We start from the raw sequence: 21,925 nt of genomic DNA, 5'->3' as shown, positions 1-21,925 counted from the left end.
TCTTCCAGCAGCTGGTTCATTCCCCAATGGACGCAACGACCAGAGCTGAGCCGATTCGATGCCCAGTTTCCAACGTGGTTGCAAGGGCCCAAGGACCTGTGCTATCATCCTCTGCTGCCCTCCTAGGCCACAGCAGAGAACTGGATCAGAAGTAAAGCAGCTGGGACCTGAACTGGTGCCCATAAGGGATGCCAGCACTACAGGTCGAGGCCTTAACTCACTTCGCCACAGCATCGGCCCCCAAGGAAACCTTTAGGAGAACCACATAGTAACATTCAATTTATGGAAAGATGCTCACTTGCATCAATAATTTAAGAAGCATGAGGGGCATTGGTTATGATACCTTTCTACCCTAAATTGATTGTCTCATATGTTGTTGATGGATGTGTATGTTGATACAGGTTTGAGAAAGATTTAAGAACATTTAACAAAAACATTTAATGTATACAGCCTAAAATACAGTAATCCAAGACTTATAAATTTTTCTTCCAGATAATCTGTCATGAATGCATAAATATTCTTGCACAAGGACATTTGTTTGAGTATTGCTTTTATAGTATAACATTTATGAAAGCCACCTTAATGTCTAGCAGTGATAAAAAAGATTAAAATATGTTATTTTGGTACTTAGTACAACTGAATCGAGCACTTAAAAAAAGGCTAAGATGACCATTTTATGTTATGCATACTTAACACAATAAAATATATTTTATGAATTACTGTAAAACAGAAAACAATGCAGTCTTTAAAAATAATATAATACATCTAAATATAGATTTGAAAATATTTCATGAGTTTGTTATATAGATAAACTTCTAGATATCTATATATTTACATGTACATGTAAGCCCTTATACAAAAATATTTTAAAAAACTTAAATTTTTAACCATGGTTGTCACTTTGTGGTGCTAGCTTGCAGGAAAAACTCTAACTTTTTATTTTATATGCCTTTAAATTGTTTTAGTTTGTAAAAATGGGCATATGATTGCTTTAAAATTATGATACAGTCCTACAGACTACATTGTAATACTTTCAAAGAGTTTGTTAATAAAAGAGGAAACAGCATTTGTAAAACTCTTAGAGGCCATAACAAATACAGAAGTTTGGATGTACTGAAACTTATAAATATGATACATATGTGGATCTTTAGATTGGCCCTTGTACACAAAATATGTCAGCAAAATTGAAAGTAATCACAATAACCTTTGCTGTAACCTTGTTTTACATGTGATTTGGTAGTAGTGACCCCCAAAACCCCTGAATAACATATTTCACATGAAAAGAGGATGCTGAATCATGCAAGAAGCAGGGCTAGGGTTCTGCACTGTGTGAGCAGAGAAAGCATTTGCACAAACTGGTGGTGAAAGCTCTCTTTATGGAGAGTCCTGCAAAATCACTAATCTTGGGTTTGTGCAGGCAAAGCTTCACTGTCTCCACCTTAAGACCCCAGAATTTCTTATCCAGCACCATTTACTTATGTAAAAAGAAGTAACAGCACAACTTGACCTGTTTCTAAAGGAGCCAGCAGCAATCAGATGTTGGTGAAAAAGTCCCTCCCACTTCTCTCTCTGTGTTGGTTCTCCTGAGTGATTTCTTCAAAGTTCATGCCAGCCTTATAGTAGGGGAAGAAATAGTCTTCTACAGAAAAGCACCTGGATGAGGTGTGTTGGAAACTTAATTCTAGGATCTCTGAAGAACATGTGGGTCTGAGACATGGGGTCCTGGGTGGTTTTCCACAAATAGACTCTTCCATCAGGTTACATAGCATCTTCATAGTCCACATCGGTAAAGTCTTCCTTCCTCACCCTAGAATAAATGTCTGAGGATTCCTGTAAGCAAAGGCACAGAGATGGGACCAGGACAAGGAAGAGAAGAAGAACTGGCCTTCCCCTGGTCTTCTCCCCTGGCTAGTCTGGGTGCACCCTCTCGTGGCACACAATGCAGCAATACAGGACATGTGTTGCACACATGCACAATACAGCCTATTGCAGACTGTGGGTCCAGACCAGCCTTTTCAGGGGCCCTGCATCTTATAGGTGGGCTGCAGAGGTGCTCCTGGTGGACAGCAAGCTGATTCAAATGTACAAGGCCTTCCCTCATTCTTACGGGCCATTGTTAGGCACCTCCAGGGGCAGTCATTTTTTAAGAATGTCAGACTATTTTATTCATAAATTAAATTTAGTATGTCACTGGACTTTACCAGGACTTGACTTCCACCCCAAGATATCTGGCAACTACGCTACACTAGACAAAACTACAAAGCACCTGCTGTCCTTGTACACATGCACAGAGTTGCAATTCCTGCAGGTCTCAGAAAGTATTTTTGCATCATCAGTGATAGCTTGAATTGTTCAAGGTTAACAAATGAGTGAGTTTTCATGGCACAATCATTATTAGCTTAGCTGCATTCATTATTGTTATAGTTTGCTGCAGATGGCTTTGTTAACTTTACAATACAAAGTGACAGGTGTATGATCCAGCGGTATGCTAGGAAAAATTGAGTTTTCAAATAAATGAATTTTTAGACTAGGTATGCATCACGATTGAACTATGAGTCATCCTTATGCCTGTAGCTGGAGTAAATGCACATGTGCAGCCCCCAAATTTCCTTGTACAGTGACACTTCATGGTTATAACTATATGTTTTTGCCTCCAACTGTTTTGGGAGATAAAGGATGATGGGATCTTTTGCTATTCCTAAGCCGTTACAACTTAAGAATTTTGAGAACCAGCCCCTGAAGAGAAGAGAGAGGGTATGAGTAGAAACTCTCACTCACGTTATTCATCACATGGGTCCCAGTAGGTTCAACTGTGGAGGGAAAGGTAAGTGCTGTGAGATTCCACCTGTATTTAGTCCTTTACTGACCTCACATTAATAAAGTCTGCCTCTTCTATCATCTAGTTTCACAGACTAAGTCCCCTTGACATTTATGCCTTGTACTTCTTTCTGTACAAACTTGATTCTCTTGGTTTTCAAAGGAAAATTGGCAGCCTGTGGGGGCGGTGTTAAATAGGACCCTCCTCCAATGCCAAGTAGACTCCCAAGGTTTCTGGACCATTTGTGAATAGGAAGGGACAACATCAGCAAGTAGGCAGCTGTGACAGGGTGCTGCCAGGACTCTGCAGGGCTACTTAAAGAGAGCACCATCTCCAGTGATGCTGAATGGCCGGGGAGTGAAGCATAGAGTAGGTCAGGTTAGCACCAACACTGGGCTGTACTCCCGCCTGATAACCTTCAGCCAGGAACAGCGATGTGTATAGTCAGCTCCAAGGGAAGCTACAACGTCTCTGAAAAATACTGCCATGCTGCCATGTTCAGTCACCGATTGTCCTTTTGGTTCCAGGAAACACAAAAGTCAGAGACAAATTCCTTCCCACATGTCTCACCTGCTGTTGAATCCAATTCCTGCTGGATTTGGTACACTGATGAATAAATTCCATCACCACTTACAGCACTCACTGAAAGAGAAAAAGGGAGGCAATACAACACTGACACAGGCCATTTTTTTTTTTTGTCTCATTTAACTCATTCCATGTCCACCACCAATCACAGCCATGGAAGCAGATGATTCGTTTAATTGCAGGAGAGGCTGGAGCGTAACAGGGCCAGGCATGGCTGGCAGACATCACACTGTGGCCCTTTCCCGGCTTGTTGTACCCTCATTGGCTCAGGTCCCGTGGGAAGCCTCACCGTTTTCATATATAGGCTGTAGCTTCCCTGGATCAAGTGAGTTGAGGTGAGTGGATTCTTGGTGTACTGGGCTGGGAGGGCTCCTGCAAACACAGAAACACATGCTGTCTATCTGGGGTAGGGTCCCAGATATACCAGACACAGCCATCTGAGAAGGAGAGAGCTGTTAGAAAGGTTCTTGAGCAGAATACTAATTACCAGGAAAACTAGCACAGCTCTGGGTACAAGTCCACAGGCTGGGTGAGGCATTGGAGAATGTGTGTTACTCCATGAGTAAAAGGCTCTTATATATCTGATCCCCCCCTCACCCCCGGATAGTGCCATTCACATCACAGGTGCTCAGCAAATATGAAATGAAGAAACATTGACTTATCCCAGATGGAAAGCAGGTGACTGGGCAGAACAAGAACTCGAGGAAGGAGCAGAACATAACGGTCGTGCATGTGCAAGTGCCGCAGAAAGAGTGAAGCTCTGGGCAAAATATGTTTATTTTTGGCAGAAACAATAGACAATTTGGCACTAGAAAAGTATATCAATCAAACATTGGTATTCCTAGATGGAAATATTCCATCAACAATTTTTTGGTATGTTTATTACTCTCTGTCTTGCATATCAGCTAATTCGAAAATGTTTTCAGATTCTCAAGGTGTTTCCATGTTTTCATTCCTCCCAGCAGCCAATGGGAGGACTTACAGACCCTCAGGCAATGGTTGACTGAATGAATACGTGGCTCTGGTCAACAAATCAATGTCACTTTCTTATTCTGCCAAAGTATTGAAGGGGATCAATCAGAAAAACCACGAAAGGATTTGAAATATTTAGTTAATGTGTGAAATGTAAAAGAGGATAAAATAGCATATGAATGTTGAGGGTTGCCAGTAGGAGAACTGGGGTAAGTTTGGGGTGTGAAAAAGGATAAAGATTTATGAGTGGGGACAACTAAAGTTTTTAAAGTAGTTTTTTTTATTATTATTATCAACATACAAGGAGAAAACCAAGCCTCACCTGGGTGGATTCCTGGGTGAGCGTCTTCCTGCAAGTCAAACAAATGAGTTACTTCATCAATGATCTTTCTCAGTGTTTCCTCCAAGCAATCATTTCAAGAGCCTTCAATCTCACAGATGAGAGATTCAGGTCCAGAAATCTAAGTAGCCTTTCTGAAGCTAATAATTACCAGATCTAAGTTTTGAACTCATGTTTCTGAACCCTGTGTCTATTATACATTTTGGTTTGGTTTTGTAACCACAACACCCAAACTTACCATGACAAAAGTCCCTGGAGACACGTGCTGCCACAGTAATGCTATAGATAGGGCAAGATGCTCATAGATGCTGGAAAAGCTTGGATTTTTTTTTTTTTTGATAGGCAGAGTTAGACAGTGAGAGAGAGAGACAGAGAGAAAGGTCTGCCTTCTATTGGTTCACCCCCCAAATGGCTGCCACGGCCAGCGTGCTGCGCTGATCCGAAGCCAGGAGCCAGGTGCTTCCTCCTGGTCTCCCATGAGGGTTTAGGGACCCAAGCACTTGGGCCATCCTCCACTGCCTTCCCAGGCCACAGCAGAGAGCTGGACTAAAGCTTGGAACTTAAATGAGAATCTCCTATTGTCCTCCCTTGCCCCATCCCTACATGCTCAATGGAGAACAGATGACCAAAGTTAACACACAAGGAAATATCACCAATTGTGATAAAGTGTGAAGCTGTATGAGCTTGGACTGATAATAGGACAACTGCAGATGTGTGACCAGGTGAAGCTTCTCAGAGAAAAATAACATCTCAGCAGAACAGTAAGAAAGATCGCATGGTGAGTACAATATGTGGCTATGTGAACAACATTTCAGGGAGAATGGAAAGCTTGTGATGACGCTGTGAGATAAATAGGAATTAACATGTTGACTTTAGAACATGGTCAAGAAAGCTGGAGCTGCTTTGGATTTTTCTCTTTTTGTGGTTGATTAATTATTTTTAATGCTATATTCTGAATAAAAATTAAATTGCAGAAGCACAACATAGCAGTTGAATCTCAAATGAGAGTATATGAGGGATGGAGAACTTTGCTAAAAAATGTTGCCATGCACTGGGGGCTGTGAGCCACAGGCAAGGTGGTTCACAGCATATATTTGTTTTGCAGTACATTTGTCATAAATCAGCCTAACTCAGTAAAAACAAAGGTCACAGTAACAAAATACAGCAATCTTTGTAAATACTAACCTATTTTTTTCTTGAGCCAGCAGCAAAATAGCAGGGCTATGATGGCCGGACCAAGACTGCCCAGTAGCCCTTCCATGACTCCTGCAGTAAGACGATCGCTTCTCTCTCCAGTGGGCACTGTGTGGAGAGACCTGAGCGTGAGCTGATGAGAGGCAGGACTTGGGGTTTGGAAAGTAGATACCTTGGGTGGGGTTTGTGCCCAAAGCCTGTTCTTTCCGGGGGTAGGGGGATACATTTGTTTATCTAGGGACTTGCTTGTTATCAATTTGATGAAAGAAGAGAGGCACCCAACCTCTTGACAGCACTGCCAGCAGCAGGCCCAGCTTTGGTAACACATGACCAGAAGCAGGGTGGCATCAGCAAACCTTCCTCAGGAATCCGGGAAAGAAACACTTGACCAAGACAACTCCACAGTCAGAGTTATACCTTTGACAGCGAGTGTCACGGTCTCACTGTGCTGGAGCTCATGGCCATTGTCAATTTCACAGGAGTAGTTTCCAGAGTGCTCTGCAGTCAGAGAGAGGTTGAAGGACACTCCTTGCCCAAAGGGGACTGAGCTGTTCTCCAGAATAGCATCCTCATGATAAAACCGGTACAGGAGTGGAGAAGAACCTCTGGGGGCTTCACAGTGCAGCTCCACCACATCTCCCACCACAGCCTGGGCCCTGGGAGCCCTGAGAGTGAGGACAGGACGAGACACTGGACCTGAGAGAGATGGAGGACTGTCAGAGAGGGTCCCTAAAGATATGATGGACCCATAAGCACTGCCCACAGAGGGTCCGCCCCATTGAATTTCCTCACGGTATCCCAGGGAAGCAAGGAGCTCAGTCTGAGATTTGCTGGCTGAGCAGCAAGTGGGGGAACTTACTTCTGACAGTGACGCCCACCAGCCCACTGAGTCTGGGGCCGAAGCCATTGTCAGCTGCACAGTAATACCCCTCAGCATCACTCTCCCTCACTGAAGGGATCTCAAATTCTGCTGTCAGGGAACGCTGGGTCTTCCTTTCCAGGTTCAGACCCAGGGACCCTTTGTACCAGAAGAAGGTAATGTCTCCTGTGCCCTTAGCAACGGAGCAGATGAGGACCAGCTTGTCTCCTTTCGTCACCTGCCCCCCCGGGGGCCACGTGTCCAGGCTCACATCAGACACAGGGACTCCTGCATGAACACAAGATGATATAAGAGAACCTTTAGTGGGGAGATAAGGGGAAGGTGTGACAGTTCTAAAAGCAAAGGCTGTGGTGGTAAAGTCAATAATTTATATAATTGAAACTGCAAGTCAGGGGTCTGCTGATCTGGAATTAGCATTAGCTGAGTCAATGGAGGTAGGGTAAGAAGGAAACTGAAGCCTGTGTCACTAGAATATCCCTAGAATAATGGACTCCCACTACTCCGACCTTTCAAACTCTCATTTTATAAAGCTTCAATAATATAGTGTGATGATCACTATATTTATAAATCCAACTACTTGGGTTTGAATGCTCATTCCAACTCTATTTGTTGTGTGTGCTCAATCAAATTACTTAACTTTTCTGAGACTCTATTTTCCATCTGTAAAATGGAAGTGGTAATGATACTTACCTCTTCCAGTTGTGGGGTATCAATAAACAGTGTACATGAAGCCCTAGAATGTGGCCTACTGCGTGCGAACCGTTCAGTGGCTTTGTTGTAGTGATTGTGGTCCAATTTCACCATGTTGAGTTTTTAGCAAGTTTGGGAAAGCCCAGCCTCCTGGAGGTAATAGATATGGGCCTAATGGCATGCTGGATATATGTACATCTGAGAATGAGTGAGAATGCCCTGTTCAGAATCACAAGACACCTTCTTTGCCATTTGTCTTCCAAAATCAATCCACTTCTCTTACACAAGCCCTTCTCCAATAGTCGTCTCCACATACTTACTCTCCAGAACCCTCACCTACCACTTCACCATGTTGAGCTGATAGAGGGAGAAAGCCAGGAAGGCTGGAAGGCCCTCACTGCCATGTCCACCATCCCAGGGCACAGGAGATGTCTTTGTTCTACTTTCCTCCCTAGCTCTGACCCTGGAAGAGCAGCCCCGTGGACACTCACTGTGCACATGCATCTGGGACTTCGAGCTCTTTATTTTGGTTTCGCTGTTCACTGTCTTTGCCTCACACCAGTAAGAGTCTGAGTCTTCCCTCCTTACGGAGGGAATCTGGAACTCTGGGGAAGTACTCCAGCCTGGCTGCAGGACTCGGGTGTCTCTGTAGAAGCGAAACTGGAGCTGGACCTCTGACTTGTGTGGAGTGGGCCGAATCATACAGGTCAAGGTCACTGGGCTCCCCTCTTTGGGGGAGGTGGGCCTGAGTATCAGCACAGGAGGTTGAAGCAGTTCTAGAGAGAAGCATTAAACACAAATTTAAGGCAATGGGGTTCAGAATTTCTGGTGAAAGACACTTTTTGTCTCATTCAGTTGGACACACAAACTACCATAGACCAAACTCAGCCATCACTCCCCCAAGATGGCCCAGGGGCTTCCCTTGGCCATGAACCAACCTTGCTCAGCAGGGCACACTCTGCCCCTTGCAGCAGCGTTGCCTTCCAGAGGGCAATCCTTACCTTTGACTTGGATCTTAGTTTTTGTGAAGTTTCTATTCATTAACTAAAAACACCTTTCTCAAAGCCAGTGAGGGGAGAGTGAAGATTGTCACTGGAGGTGGCCCTGGAGTTGGTGAGGCTTGAGGTTTTCATAAAAGCAAATACATTTCTTTCATCCTGGTTGTATACTCTTTTGGTTATTTTATTCTGTCCTTCTGCCCTGCACCCCCCAAATATTTCAGACCCACGTTATTTCTTTCCAAGGCAGAATATAGGACCTGGAGGACAAGTCAGTCTGGGAAAGACAGAAAGGAACTCAGTTGCCTTTTTGTTGACTCTGTCTTGTCCCTGTTATAAGTGTTCCTACTGGAAGAAGAAGTGTGCCTCATATCCACCATCCACGCAGCCCAGCTCCCTGATCTGGAATGTCTGTACACACTTCTGTAGAAGCCTGGGTATAAGGATCCAATTTAATCCATGCCTCAAGCCTCTTGTATCCCATTTGGGCCTCAGGGGCAATGTTTGGGGTGAATAAAGGTGGCTGAAGCTGTATTCTGCTCCCACCTCTCTCCTTCCCTCCCTCAGTCACAGTGACACACACAGTGTCACAGTCTGTCTGTGACAGCAGTGGCTCTTCAGGCATTTGATTATCTGCCTCTCAGACTGTGCCCTCTGGGAAGCCTTTTAAGATAATTTTTATTTATAGAAGGTGAACAAATTTCATGCATTTCATATATACAGTTTTAAAAGCATAATTATACTTCCCATCCTACCCTGCCTTCCTCACTCCCACTCTCCATCCACCTTCCTTTCTTATTTTTCTTTTACTTTTTAAAAGGGCATACTCCCAATTTTCTTTATAATCACAAACTTAGCTCTCTGTTGAATAACTTCAACAAGTAGCAAGTAGAAAATCATTGCTCCTCAAGAGTATAGACAAGGGTGGGCCGGCGCCGCGGCTCACTAGGCTAATCCTCCACCTTGTGGTGCCGGCACACCAGGTTCTAGTCCTGGTCGGGGCGCCAGATTCTGTCCCGGTTGTCCCTCTTCCAGGCCAGCTCTCTGCTATGGCCCGGGAGTGCAGTGGAGGATGGCCCAAGTCCTTGGGCCCTGCACCCCACGGGAGACCAGGATAAGCACCTGGCTCCTGCCTTCGGATCAGCGTGGTGCGCCGGCTGCAGCACGCATGCCACGGCATCCACTGGAGGGTAAACCAACAGCAAAGGAAGACCTTTCTCTCTGTCTCTCTCTCTCACTGTCTACTCTACCTGTCCAAAAAAAGAAAAAAAAAAGAGTATAGACAAGGGCTATAAAGAATAATCAATCTCAAAATGTTAATTTCACTCATATGCATTACATTTTTCTGTACTCTGTATATTAGCTACCACAAATCAGGGAAAACATGATATTTGTCTTTTGGGGACTGGCTTACTTCACTTAGCATAATAGTCTCCAAATGCATCCATTTTTTTCCAAAACACAGTATTTCATTTTTTATGGCTGAGTAGTATTCCATTGTGTATACATAGCACAAAATAATTTTTCTTAGAATAAATCTCTTTCTCATCACATAAAAGTTCCATGTGCTCTGCATCACTGATGGGCAACTCCTAGTCCAGTAACTGTAGTCCCCATGTCTTTCTACTGGAAGGCTTCCCCCCAAGACCTTTTAAGCATCACTTTTATCCATGGTACAAAATGTTTGCTCTGTCTTGCGGCATGGAAGACTCCATGTACTAGACTCACTTTTCTCTTGCTGGTGCCCAGAAGGCTGATAAGCAGCGCAGCTCTGGGAGCTGAGCACAGAAAGGAATAGAAAAAGGCCTCCAGGCACCTGTGATCTGTTCTTCTGCTGAGCTGGGGGTGGTGTAGGTAACTGGACAGGGCTGATTGCAAGGGTCTGGAGCTCAGTTTTGCAGTTCAGCACTTGTTTCAGATAACTTTTTTACCTGGAAGGTACCTGGCAGAAGAAACTGTTTCTTCATCCTTGATGTGGTTTTGGATTTCTGCTAAGGCTAGCACTGAGCACTTGGGCTTAGAGGTAAAAGAGATCAGGCATGGCATTAACATATGGCAAAAGTTAGAGAAAGGTCAGGTGAGGATCCCAGAAGATCAGCTTGATTCTGATCCCTCTGGTACAGGATGTCCTGGTGTTGAGCTCCCCAGTAGGTGGCAGGACAATCACTTTTAAGCCTGTGCTTTATGTACAAGAAAGCAATTCTTATCTATGTTAGATTTGAAAATGCTTTAATGAAAGATTACTTTTTTGGAAGGAAAATTTTCTCCTCTGGTAAAGGTAAAACTTCAAAACTAGATCAGAGCACTAAATTAAGTTTGCCTAAACTGGAGTTTGAGAGAAAAAATCTAACTGGGGTAACAGATGTAGCTGCAGTAGAGCTAAAAATTAAAAGGAGGCAGCTGTGCCATTTCATTCCATCTGCGTGTGGCCTGAGGATTGATTACAGGTTGTTCTCCATGGATCTGTGACTTGGGCATTTCCTCTGTCACTCCTGGTGGGGCACACAGGGGACTTTTATCTCTTGAGGCTGGAGGGTTAGAGATTCTTCTAACATGAATCGACAACACCCTCTGCTTTCCTTGTGTAAATGTCATCTCCTTCCCTGTGCTGGAACTTTCCAGAAATAAGACTGAGTTCTTGAGAAGATCAGAGCAAGTTGTGCTCCCCAACCCGAGCAGGCAGGCATGTGTCCGGTGCAGAGACTGGGGTGACCACAGGGCAGCCGGGACCCAGGGGAGTCACTGATGTTTGCCATCTCAGCAGGTGTCACCTGGATGTCTCTTGGGCAGGCAGACTGTTCAGCCATCCACGGCTGACATGAGTGACAAGGCGCCCACAGACCATGAAGAAGAAAGGGAAGTGCAACTCACCGGCTTGTTCGCAGAGTAGAGCTGGGAGAGAATTCAGCAGAGGTCAGTACACAGCAGTGAATCCACAGACACCCAAAGTTCAACTCCTGTAAGAATGCCCCAATGCTATGCCCTCTTCCTGTGCCAGCTGCATGTCTCTATTCCACCCCCCTCACTCCTTTTCCCCCTTTCTTTCCCTTCTTCTGTCTTCCCTCCTGGTGTTTCTCCCTCTTCCTTCCTTTACTCTTCCCTCCTTCTCTCTGCTCCTTTTTCCACATTCCTTTTCATGCACACAACACACGGCTCTTTCTTATGGTCATAAAATGATTTCCAATGATTTTTGTCATCTGTGATGAGGAGATGTCTTTAATCATGTAGCAGGTGCCTCTTCCAACCCCTCATATCACTCCTATCTCCTTTCAAAAGTTACAGTGATCCAGGTCCAGCCTCACTGCTTTACAGAAACAACATAAATAGACAAAGAGGGTAGGTGCAGTATCACACACTCAAGTCATGGGACCCCTTTGTTTATCAACTTCAGCTCAGAGGAGGCTTAGGTCCAGAGAGAGAATTCATATTTCTCTAAAGATTTTCCCCTTTCCCAAGGATTTGACCTTAATGTTATGACATAATGGTCAAAATGGCTTTTGAGCGGAAGACACAAATTTGAATCCTTGTTCTTCCTCTTGCAAGCTGTATGGCCCCAGGAATGTGCTTCACTTCTCTGTGTTTTGGTCTCCTTTTCTATAAAATATGCCTACCTCACAGAGTTTTTGTGATGATTCAATAACTTGATAACCATAAAATGCAGAGAATAGTGCCTGGAATTCACTTAGCATTTAGTAAATATAGTCTTAGTATTATGATTTATTTTAGTAATATGCTTACTTTTCTAGACTAATTGTTCATTTGAATAATTAGTTGCTTGGTTGTTAAAGGGATAGATGGAGGTTAGCTAGGATAATAATCATATTTTGGGGGGCCAGCAGTGTGGTGTAGCAGATGGGCTGCCACCTGCAGAGTCAGCATCCCATATGGGCACTGGATGTCCTGGCTGCTCCACTTCTGATCCAGCTCCCTGCTGGTGTGCCTGGGAAAGCATCAGAGGATGGTCCAAGTCCTTGGACCTCTGTACCTATGTGGGAGACTGGAGGAGGCTCCTGGCTTCTGGCTTCAGCCTGGCCCAGCCCTGATTGTTGTGGCCATTTGGGGAGTGAACTAGCAAGTGGGGGATCTCTCTTCCTGTCTCTCCTTCTCTCTCTGTAACTCTGCCTTTGAAATGAATAAATAAATCTTTTAAAAATCATATTTTGTATCAGCATCCAGACAGCCAATGGTTTTGAGTGCTTTCTGCAGGCCAGGCATTGTGTGTGCTACTGGGTTATAGGAAAGCACAAGAGCATCAGTCTTGACTGTCAAGAATTTACATTATAGTGAGAGAGAGAGAGAGAGAGAGAGAGACAGAGAGAGAGAACTAGAAATTAATATACAACATGATTTCAGGGGCTTGTTAGTGCTGCAGGAAAAATAAAGCAGATAAATAAATTGCAGAATATTTTATAATGGTCTTGACTATATAGAGTGTAATTCAGTAGAAACTTGAATGGAATCAAGGATTGAACCCTCTGAATATTTGGGAAAGAGAAGCCCTAGAGAGAGAGAGCAGCAAACACAAAGAACTTGAGGAGGGAATGAGTGTGTCCAAGAAGGACTGAGGAGGATCTGACTGGGTGTGGGTGGGGACGGTGGTGGACTTTGGTGTGTGAGAACTAGGTAAGAGCCAGTCCTGGGTGACTTTAGGGACTTGGCAACAGTTTTAGATTTCACTGAAAATATAATGGAGAGCCTTGGACATTTCTGACAATTCATATTTGTAAGATCCCTGATGCTGTGAAGAAAGCAGAATACAGACATGCAAGAGAACCTGGGGGAACATTAGTGGGACTTGTCTCTGGATAACAGCTCAGTTTAGGCAGTACTGGTACTTGACACAGTCATGTTTCAGTATAAAATTTGAAAACAGGGTAAATAGGGTTTACTTGTGGATTTGATTGAAAGTGTGTGTCTGAGAGAGAGAGAGAGAGAGAGAGAGAGAGAGAGAGAGAGAGATTATGAGTCCTGGAGTTTTAGCCACAGAAACCAGAAAGATGCTAATGAAGTGGAGAAATCATGAGGAGAAATGGTTTAAGTTTTGTGGTGATTGTGGTACAGGTAGGAGATCAAGAGAACTTTTGGAGTTTAAGATGCCTACTAGATACCCTGATGGCAGTTGAAATTGTGGAAGATGTTCAAAGGAAAAGATGAAGCTGGAGAAGTTAGATAGATTTTAAGCTTAAAGTGGCATATAAAATGAAAAAAATTATATAACTCGGGGAAGTGACTATGGTTAGAGAAGACACATCTAGTATCTAGATATGTAGATGTCTGCATATCACCCTTGGGAAGGTCTAACATTTGGAGGTCAGCAAAGTATCCAGCAAAAAGATAGAAAAGCAGCAACTATTGAGTTAAAAGAGAATCATCAGTGTACAGTTTTCTGGGAGCCAAATTAAAAAGTATTTCCAGAAAAGAGAATAATCATCTGTGTCAAATGCTCCCAAGAGATTGAGTAAAATAAGGAATGAAAATTGACTCCTGGGTGAGACAACATGGAGGTAGTGATGGTATTACTATCAAAAGCCATTTCAATGGAGTGCTAGGGTTGAAAGCTTGATTGATGCAGGCTCAAGAAAGGATGCAGAAGCCCCAGGACTTAGGACAGTTTAGCACTTGGCGATGGTTAGAAATATGGGATTTGACCATAAAAGGATTGAAAATATGAGGGAATTTCGGAAGTTACAGAAATTTTGTTTTGATTGTTCTCATGGTCACATGACTGTAAAACTGTCAAAAATCATACAGTGTTTCAACAAGCAAATTTTAAAGTAATGTAAATTCAAAATAAAGTTTAAAGAATGGAGGAACTGAAACAAAGATGGCAACTCACTAAGAACTTGATAAAGGGAGATAGAGAAATGGAGCAGAATGGAGGAGACCATTGGATAAAAAATATGACGGCATGTGTTTTGGGAATAATCCAGAATAGAGAACTATTTTGGTGATGGAGCAGTTTTTTGAGAAAGGAAGAGGACCTTAGGTCTAATGCACTACTGGAGACTGTGTATTTGTGGTGGGGCGGAGAAGGTGGAATGTGTGGATGCAGAGCTAGGGAGACTGGCAGATAGGGTAGTGGAGACATGAAGAAATTTTCTAATTGTTGCTTCTATTTTCTCAATGAAACATGTGGAAGGAATGTAAGTTGAGAATTAAGAGGAATAATTTTGAATTTCGAGGTGAAAGGAGAAGGTACGAAATAGTGGTCATCAAAAATGGGCAAACAGGACTACAAAAATGTAGGAAGTTTGCCTGTTGATGGACACCCGAGATTTGGACTCCTAAATTTAAAGGAAGCTAGGTTAGCAGAGGTGTGCCTTTTGTATAAAGTCAGGTTTATTTGTTTAAGCACAGGTGTAAATGCAGAGAAGTATGTTCATCAGAAGAATGCTAAGGGAAAAGAGAGATGAAGGTGTACCCAGAGGAGTGTTGTGGTGATGGACTACAGAATCTGAGTCCTGTGAGAAGTGCGAACAGACATTATAGTAACTGTTAATGGAAAAGTAATCCTTTGGAGTCAAACACAAGCTGGAGATGGAGAGTTAGAGAAAGTGAGCCAGAAATTCAAGTAGAGAGGATGGATGTTGAAAAAGGGAGGTGATCCCGTTTTAAGTTAGACAGGAATGAAGAGTCATAGAGGGATAAAAACCAAATACTACTGATCATAAGAAGTGGAAGGAACTGAGATGCTAATTGCTATCTTTGCGTCTATTGAAAAAATCAAGCACAAAGTAATAATGGTGGCAGGAGCCCACACTGTGGCACAGCAGATTAAGGGGACACTTGCGATGCTGACATCTCATATGAGTACTGGTTCAAGACCTTACTGCTCCACTTCCAATCCAGCTCCTTGCTAGAGCATCTGAAAAAGCCATAGAAGATGGTCCAAATACTTGGAACCCTACCAACCCAAACCCAGATGGAGTTCCAAGCTCCTGGCTTCAGCCTGGCCCAGCCTTGGATGTTGTGGCCACTTAGGTGGTGAGCCAGTGAATAGAAGAGCCTTCTCTCTTTCTCTCTTTCTCTTTCTCTCTCTTTCTTTTTTCTTCCTTTCTCTCTCTCTCCCCTCCCCAATCTATCTGATTCTGCCTTTTAAATAAAATAAAATAAACTTTAAAAAATTAATGATGGAAAGAAAGACGAATAGTGAACCATTCCTATGAGATAAAAACTAAAATGATTGTTTCAGAAGTCTTGCTTTCCAGTACTACATGTCCCACTTTCTTCCTGATGCTGAGCCCTGATTGGGGGCAGAGATCTAAGCGTCCTGAGCATCCATGAGCATAACCAAGCAGACAACTAGTCCTGAGCAGTCCCCACAGCTCTTCATGAGGGGGCCTCCCACACCCTGCTCTGAGTTGTCCGACTCACCACAGATGAGTAGCAGGAGGCTCAGCAGCATGAGGACCAGGCCAGGGACAGTAACAGGAGATACTTCTTATCAGAAAAATAACTCACATCAGAGTGAAGAGACAGCAGGTTGTCAGAGGTTTGAGGAAGTCAGAGTCAAAAGTTACCCTTCAACACAAGTTTACAGAAATAGAAGAAGGAGGAAGAGCCCTTCAATGGTCAACCTCCATTTCCTCTCCAATGGAAAATATAATTAAAGATGCTTCTTTTTGAAGTTTGGCTTAATTCTACCACTTAGAGATACTGCATATGAATATATGTGGACCTTCATCAAGAGCTCGGATGTCTCAAAGGAAGTTTCCCAAATGCAATTTATCACATTTATGAATCTCATCAGGTATAGTCCTGAAGAAACTCATATGCCACACTTTTAATTCTTTTTTTTAAAAAAAATATTTATTTGGAAGGTAGAGATACAGAGAAAGAGGGAAAGACACACATGCACAGAGAGAGAGAGAGAGAGACAGACAGACAGAGACAGAGAAACAGAGAGAGACAGAGAGACAGAGACAGAGAGAGGAAGGGAGGGAGGGAGGAAGAGAGAGAAATCTTCCATCTGCTGGCTCACTTCCCAAATGTCCACAATGGCCAGGGCTGAACCAGGCTGAAACCAGGAATGCTGTGCTTCATCCAGGTGTCCCACATGTGTGCAGGGACCCAAGCACTTGGTCCATCTTCTGCTGCTTTTCCAGGCACATTAGCAGGGAGCTGGATCAGAAGTGGAGCAGCTGGGACATGAACTGGCACCCATATGGGATGTTGGCATTTTAGGCAGCTTAACCTGCTATGGTAAAACACTGGCCACCACGCTTTTCATCCTCGATAAGGCTGTCTGTCTCCTGGATTATGTCTCATTGGTACATCTTTCTTCCTCAGAAGTCACTAGTATAGTCACATTATGAAAACGTGCCAGTCAACCAGGAGCTGATGGAGCTGTCTCCTAGGTTGTGCTTTTGAAGGTTGTATGCTGATTTATCAAGCTAGTCATACAGATATGAGGTTCCCATAATTAAATCTTTCATATATCAATAAATAATCATGAAATAGTGAAGAAAAACAAAATCATGGGCAATTACAAGAGGAGAGCTATTTGAAAGTGAAATACAGAAAATCTACATATGCAAATTAGCTTCTGGGTCATTAGCATCAACTCTTGCATTTGTAATCTTGCCCCTTCCCTTACCCAAAATCATATCTCTAATCTCTCCCATAGCTTTTTTTTTTTTTGAAAAGAAGATTTTTATGTATTTATTCATTTGAGAAGTAGAGTTACAGACAGTAAGAGTAAGAGGCAGAGAGAAAGGTCTTCCATCCACTGGTTCATTTCCCAAATGGCCACAATGGTCAGAGCTGGGCAGATCTGAAGCCAGGAGCTAGGAGCTTCTTCCAGATCTTCCATGTAGGTACAGGGGCCCAAGGACTTGGGCTATCCTATACTGCTTTCCCAGGCCATAGCCAAGAGCTGGATCAGAAGAGGAGCAGCAAGGACTAGAACCAGTGCCATATGGGATGCTGGCACCACAGGCGGAGACTTAGCCCACTACTCCACAGTACCAGGCCTGCTTCTTTAAGCACATTAGATCTGCCTGTTCTCAACATCTGAAGCCTAGGGATAAGTCCGATGATGGATTAGAGGAGAAAAGGCCTTATAATCTTCAACATTTCTTGAATCTTTGAGTATCTAAAATTAATAATAACCAATGTGTGGAAGGTAAGCTATAAGGGGACATGAAAATGTACCATCCAGTAATGATATTCAAGTTCAGTTAACAAGTGCAAACAGGAAGACTGAGAAATGAAGCTAGTGGACCATGATATGTAAGACTGGAGATAAGGAGGAGCAGTGTTGGGAACCAGGCTAAAGGCTGGACCTTGGTAAAAACAAGAGAGTTGTGATCCCCACTTTCTTTATTGGCTCGGGAAAGGATTTGTGGAATAAGTTTGCTCAGTTTAAAGTTTCAGGGCCAAAGCAGAAATTTTTCACCTTTGAAATTTTAGGCCCACTAAATTAGGGTGTAAAGTTGTTGTTTCAGTCACCATGCTGATCTACATTTCTTCCTGTGATCATGTGTGTCCTGCTTCAGTTCCTTCACAGTTTGTTGGGATTAAAATATGTCTTCTAGTCTTCTTCACGGGTTTAAAGGCTGTGTGTTACATTAAACTGTCTAATTTTATTTTTATAATTTAATAGTTGCTAAATGCATTGTAAAAAGGAAAAATATAAATTATGAAATTTTAGGATAAAATGAAAAACCATGAACTCATCTACCATTTAGTTTAAGAACTAAAGTTCAGCTAATACTATTGCATCTACTTGAGTGTGTAATTTGTTACCCACTCTCCATATATTTTCAGAGCTCACCATCATTCTGAATATTTTATTGATTTTTCCTTTATAGAAGTATAATTAATACAATTGATATTAACCCTGTATAAGTGTATGCAAAATGATTTTTGACAAACGTATACACAGACATAAATATAGTTATAGTCATGATCTAGAACATTTCTATCATGTCAGTAGGTATTTTTAGTTACTTTATTTCATTGCTCATTCTGTATTTCCTTTGGCTTCAGCAAGCTCTTCAGCTGGCCATGGTTCTTCACCATGTAGTATGACCCAGTTTTAGTTCCTGAAAAGTCTGGGCTATCAATGGTCCTTCTTGAAGCAAGTTACCATAGTTTTACACTGACCTTAATCATAAAGCCTGGTAACATTATGAGAAACCATAAGGGGCCACCTGTATTCCAGACATGTTTCCTTACCTCCATCATGGAGTAGTAGTCTAATCTCTCCTTGGTAGTCAAGATCAAGTGCCGCAGCCAGCAGAGATACTCCCTTCTTTGCACACCGATTCAAAGGCATGAAGAGTGCAAGATGGCCGAGTGAAAGTCTTAACTTCCAGTTCCATGTACTCATTGCTGTATCTCCGGCCCCATACCCAGAAATCTTAACTGAAGAAAGTATGGGGGGCAGGGAGAGTGCGGCGCTGTGGCGTAGTGGGTAAAGCCGCTGCTTGCAGTGCCGGCATCCCATACGGGCACTGTCCCAGCTGCTCCTCTCTCTGACCCAGCTCTCTGCTATGGCCAAATAACCAAGGTGGCCCAAGTGCTTAGGCCCCTGCACTCACTTGGGAGACATGGAAGAAGCTCCTGGCTCCTGGCTCCTGGCTTCAGATTTGCTCAGCTCTAGCCGATGCAGCCATTTAGGAAGTGAACCAGTGGATGGAAGACCTTTCTCTCTGTCTCTCCTTCTTACTGTAACTCTACCTCTCAAATAAATAAATAAAATCTTTTTAAAAATTCCATTGATCACATGAACTTCATAAACTCCTACTCTAACTGGTGTGCCATAATTGACATTTTAGGTCTCCTGAATTCAGTATCAGTTCAGAACCAGTGTCCAGCAGTCCCTAACTTATTTTCCCTAATGCCCAGTTACCCTAGTAAAAGACGATATGACTCTTGGTGGTGGGGGAACTAAGGAAAAGATTAACAATATAAAGTTTTGGTAGTACCTTATGGTCCTTCTTCAGTGACACCTAGCATCCCTTTATTCAAGAGATTCTGGCTTTGTAAATGACTCAAAACCAAGAATTAATTGAGGCATATTATTTTTGTTTATGACTTGGATTTTACTTGTTCGCTTGATCTAGAATGTCTCTGCTTATGCAACTGAAGAAAAAATTTAATAGCTTTCCTGTCTATTTCACTTCTAGGAAAACATGATCAGCTAGTCAACATCATAGGTCTCTGTGAGTCAGACTATTGGATTACTGCTTTGACTTTCCCATCAACTATCATATCTATTTGCCTTTGTCAGTTAAAAAACTGCCTCTTGGACTCTTCCATTCTGGATCCAATTATTATTACTGTGCTTAGGTTCCCTAATTCAGTGACTGCAGTTTCCTCTGCAAAGTCTGTCCTACAGAGAAGATCAGTAACAGAGCTCACTGAGTAGTCCAGATGTGATGAAAGGAGTATTTTCTGAACTCTAACAGTGTGGGTGATAAGGGTTTTTTTTTTTTTTTTTTTTTTTTTTTTTTACAGGCAGAGTGGACAGTGAGAGAGAGAGAGACAGAGAGAAAGGTCTTCCTTTGCCGTTGGTTCACCCTCCAATGGCGCGCTGCGGCCGGCGCACCACGCTGATCAAAAGGCAGAAGCCAGGAGCCAGGTGCTTTTCCTGGTCTCCCATGGGATGCAGGGCCCAAGCACCTGGGCCATCCTCCACTGCACTCCCTGGCCACAGCAGAGAGCTGGCCTGGAAGAGGGGCAACCGGGACAGAATCCGGCGCCCCGACCGGGACTAGAACCCGGTGTGCTGGTGCCGCTAGGTGGAGGATTAGCCTAGTGAGCCGCGACGCCGGCCCAATAAGGTCTTAAATGACAAAGATAAACCAATGTTCCAGTTGCCCTAGGCCTTTGAGTCCCCTTCTCTACTTTAAACCAAGGCAATGTGTGCTCCCTCATTCATTCGTTGTCTGCTACATTTTGGCCCATGTTTTGGCCAAATAACCAAACTATTAGAGCCCTCCCTAGCTCCCTGGATTGCAAATTAAATAACGAATACATTCTTAGGAAGCTCATATCAATTAATTTAGCCTGATCCAACTTTGAGTTTCCTCTACCCTTATCCTACATCTTTAGTAACCATTCTCAAATGTTTCCAAATTTATGTCTATATAAGTCAGAAAACAGTACTTCTTTGGGCACCTACACATTGGTCACACTTTGCCTCATCTTTAGAAACCTGCTGGAATATGAGTCTAGTTACAGGTCTAGAGGCAAAGAAGATCAGTGGAGAAGAGTTATGAGAAGAATTAATATTATATTTTACGTCATCTGGCTATACTGTTGGGTTAGATTGTGGTTCACTTGATCTAGAATGTTTCTGCTTATACACATAAAGTAAAAATTTAGTAGCTTTTCTATCAATTTACTCCCCTTAAAGAGGAGGTCTTTACCAAGTGTCTGGTAATAACAATAGATAGAATTAAAAAGGAGAGAATTTTCCAACATAAGAAGCAGTTTACACAGTAGACGCAGAATGACAAACATCCTAAACCACACTCTGACCTCAGAATCAGCCCTTAAGGCATTTTTATCTGGCTGAAAAGCCCATGAAAGCATTTCAGGCATGGAAAGCCAAGACACTGTGGCAAAAAATGTTCTACGTGAAGGATCTCTGTGAGTGAGACCCCAGTGGAAAGAAGGAGCCATCAAAGAAGAATGTACTTTTCTCTGAAGGGAGGAGAGAACTTCCACTTTGCTTGCTTATGGCCCTGTCTAAATATTGATGGAGTTCATGGGCTCAAAAGGCTTCCATAGCCTTGGAAGCTCATGACAAGAGCCTCAGGTGATCACTGATATCATAAATAAGAGTGTTAATTGTTAAAGGAACAACAGGAGTCACTGTGCACTTACTCCCCATGTAGGACCTCTGTCCTTAATGAGTTGTAGTTTGAGAATTAACTGTAGGGCCTGGTGATGTGATGTAGCAGGTAAGGCTGCTATCTGCAGTGCCTGCATCCCATATGGGTGCCGATTCGAGTCCTGGCTGCTCCACTTCTGATCCAGCTCTCTGCTATGGCCTGGGAAAGCAGTACAAGTTGCCCTAAGTCCTTGGGCCAATGCACCCTCGTGGGAGACCTGGAGGAAGCTCCTGACTCCTGGCTTCGGATTGGCGCAGCTCCAGCTGTTGCGGCCATTTGGGGAGTGAACCAACAGATGGAAGATCTCTCTCTCTCTCTCTCTCTCTCTCTCTCTCTCTGCCTCTCTGTAACTCTGCCTTTCAAATAAATAAGCAAATCTTTTAAAAAAGAGAATTAACTGTAAAATTTGTTTTCAAATAGTGCTTTATACTTTGTGTGTGGGGGGGTGCAAATTGTTGAAATCTTTACTTAGTATAGAGTTGGTCTTCTGTATATAAAGTTAATTAAAAATGAATCTTAATGAAGAATGGGATGGGAGAGGGAGTAGGAGGTGGGATGGGAGTGAGGGTGGGAGGGCAGGTATGGGGGTAGAATCACTATATT

The 21,925-nt window shown here is 43.1% G+C and overlaps 1 protein-coding gene across 1 annotated transcript; it reads right to left on the bottom strand.

The window, feature by feature from the left end:
- Window positions 1–533: 533 nt before the first annotated feature.
- Window positions 534–15,974, bottom strand: FCRL1 (Fc receptor like 1). Its single transcript, XM_008264260.4, has 11 exons — window positions 15,852–15,974; window positions 11,349–11,369; window positions 7,971–8,255; window positions 6,769–7,056; window positions 6,327–6,605; window positions 5,901–6,017; window positions 4,698–4,725; window positions 3,693–3,775; window positions 3,389–3,460; window positions 2,779–2,810; window positions 534–1,830 (listed from the first exon to the last, which is right to left on the bottom strand). Exons 1-11 carry the CDS (start codon window positions 15,880–15,882, stop codon window positions 1,759–1,761), a joined length of 1,308 nt encoding a protein of 435 aa, XP_008262482.2. The 5' UTR covers window positions 15,883–15,974; the 3' UTR covers window positions 534–1,758.
- Window positions 15,975–21,925: the final 5,951 nt, after the last annotated feature.

This window comes from Oryctolagus cuniculus, chromosome 7, assembly GCF_964237555.1.
Source record: "Oryctolagus cuniculus chromosome 7, mOryCun1.1, whole genome shotgun sequence".
Classification (NCBI taxonomy): Eukaryota; Metazoa; Chordata; class Mammalia; order Lagomorpha; family Leporidae; genus Oryctolagus; species Oryctolagus cuniculus.
Note: the sequence above shows the minus strand (reverse complement) of the source record. Positions and strands in the feature narration are given on the sequence as shown.

Bases quoted from the DNA above. Each gene is read 5' to 3' on its own strand.
- FCRL1 (XM_008264260.4), bottom strand. From the start codon at position 15,882: ATGCTGCTGAGCCTCCTGCTACTCATCTGTG. The intron at 7,057-7,970 runs GTGAGTGTCCAC...GTGTTCATGCAG, and splicing joins GTCCCAGATGCATGTGCACA to GAGTCCCTGTGTCTGATGTG. The intron at 6,606-6,768 runs GTAAGTTCCCCC...CATCTCTCTCAG, and splicing joins GGTGGGCGTCACTGTCAGAA to GTCCAGTGTCTCGTCCTGTC.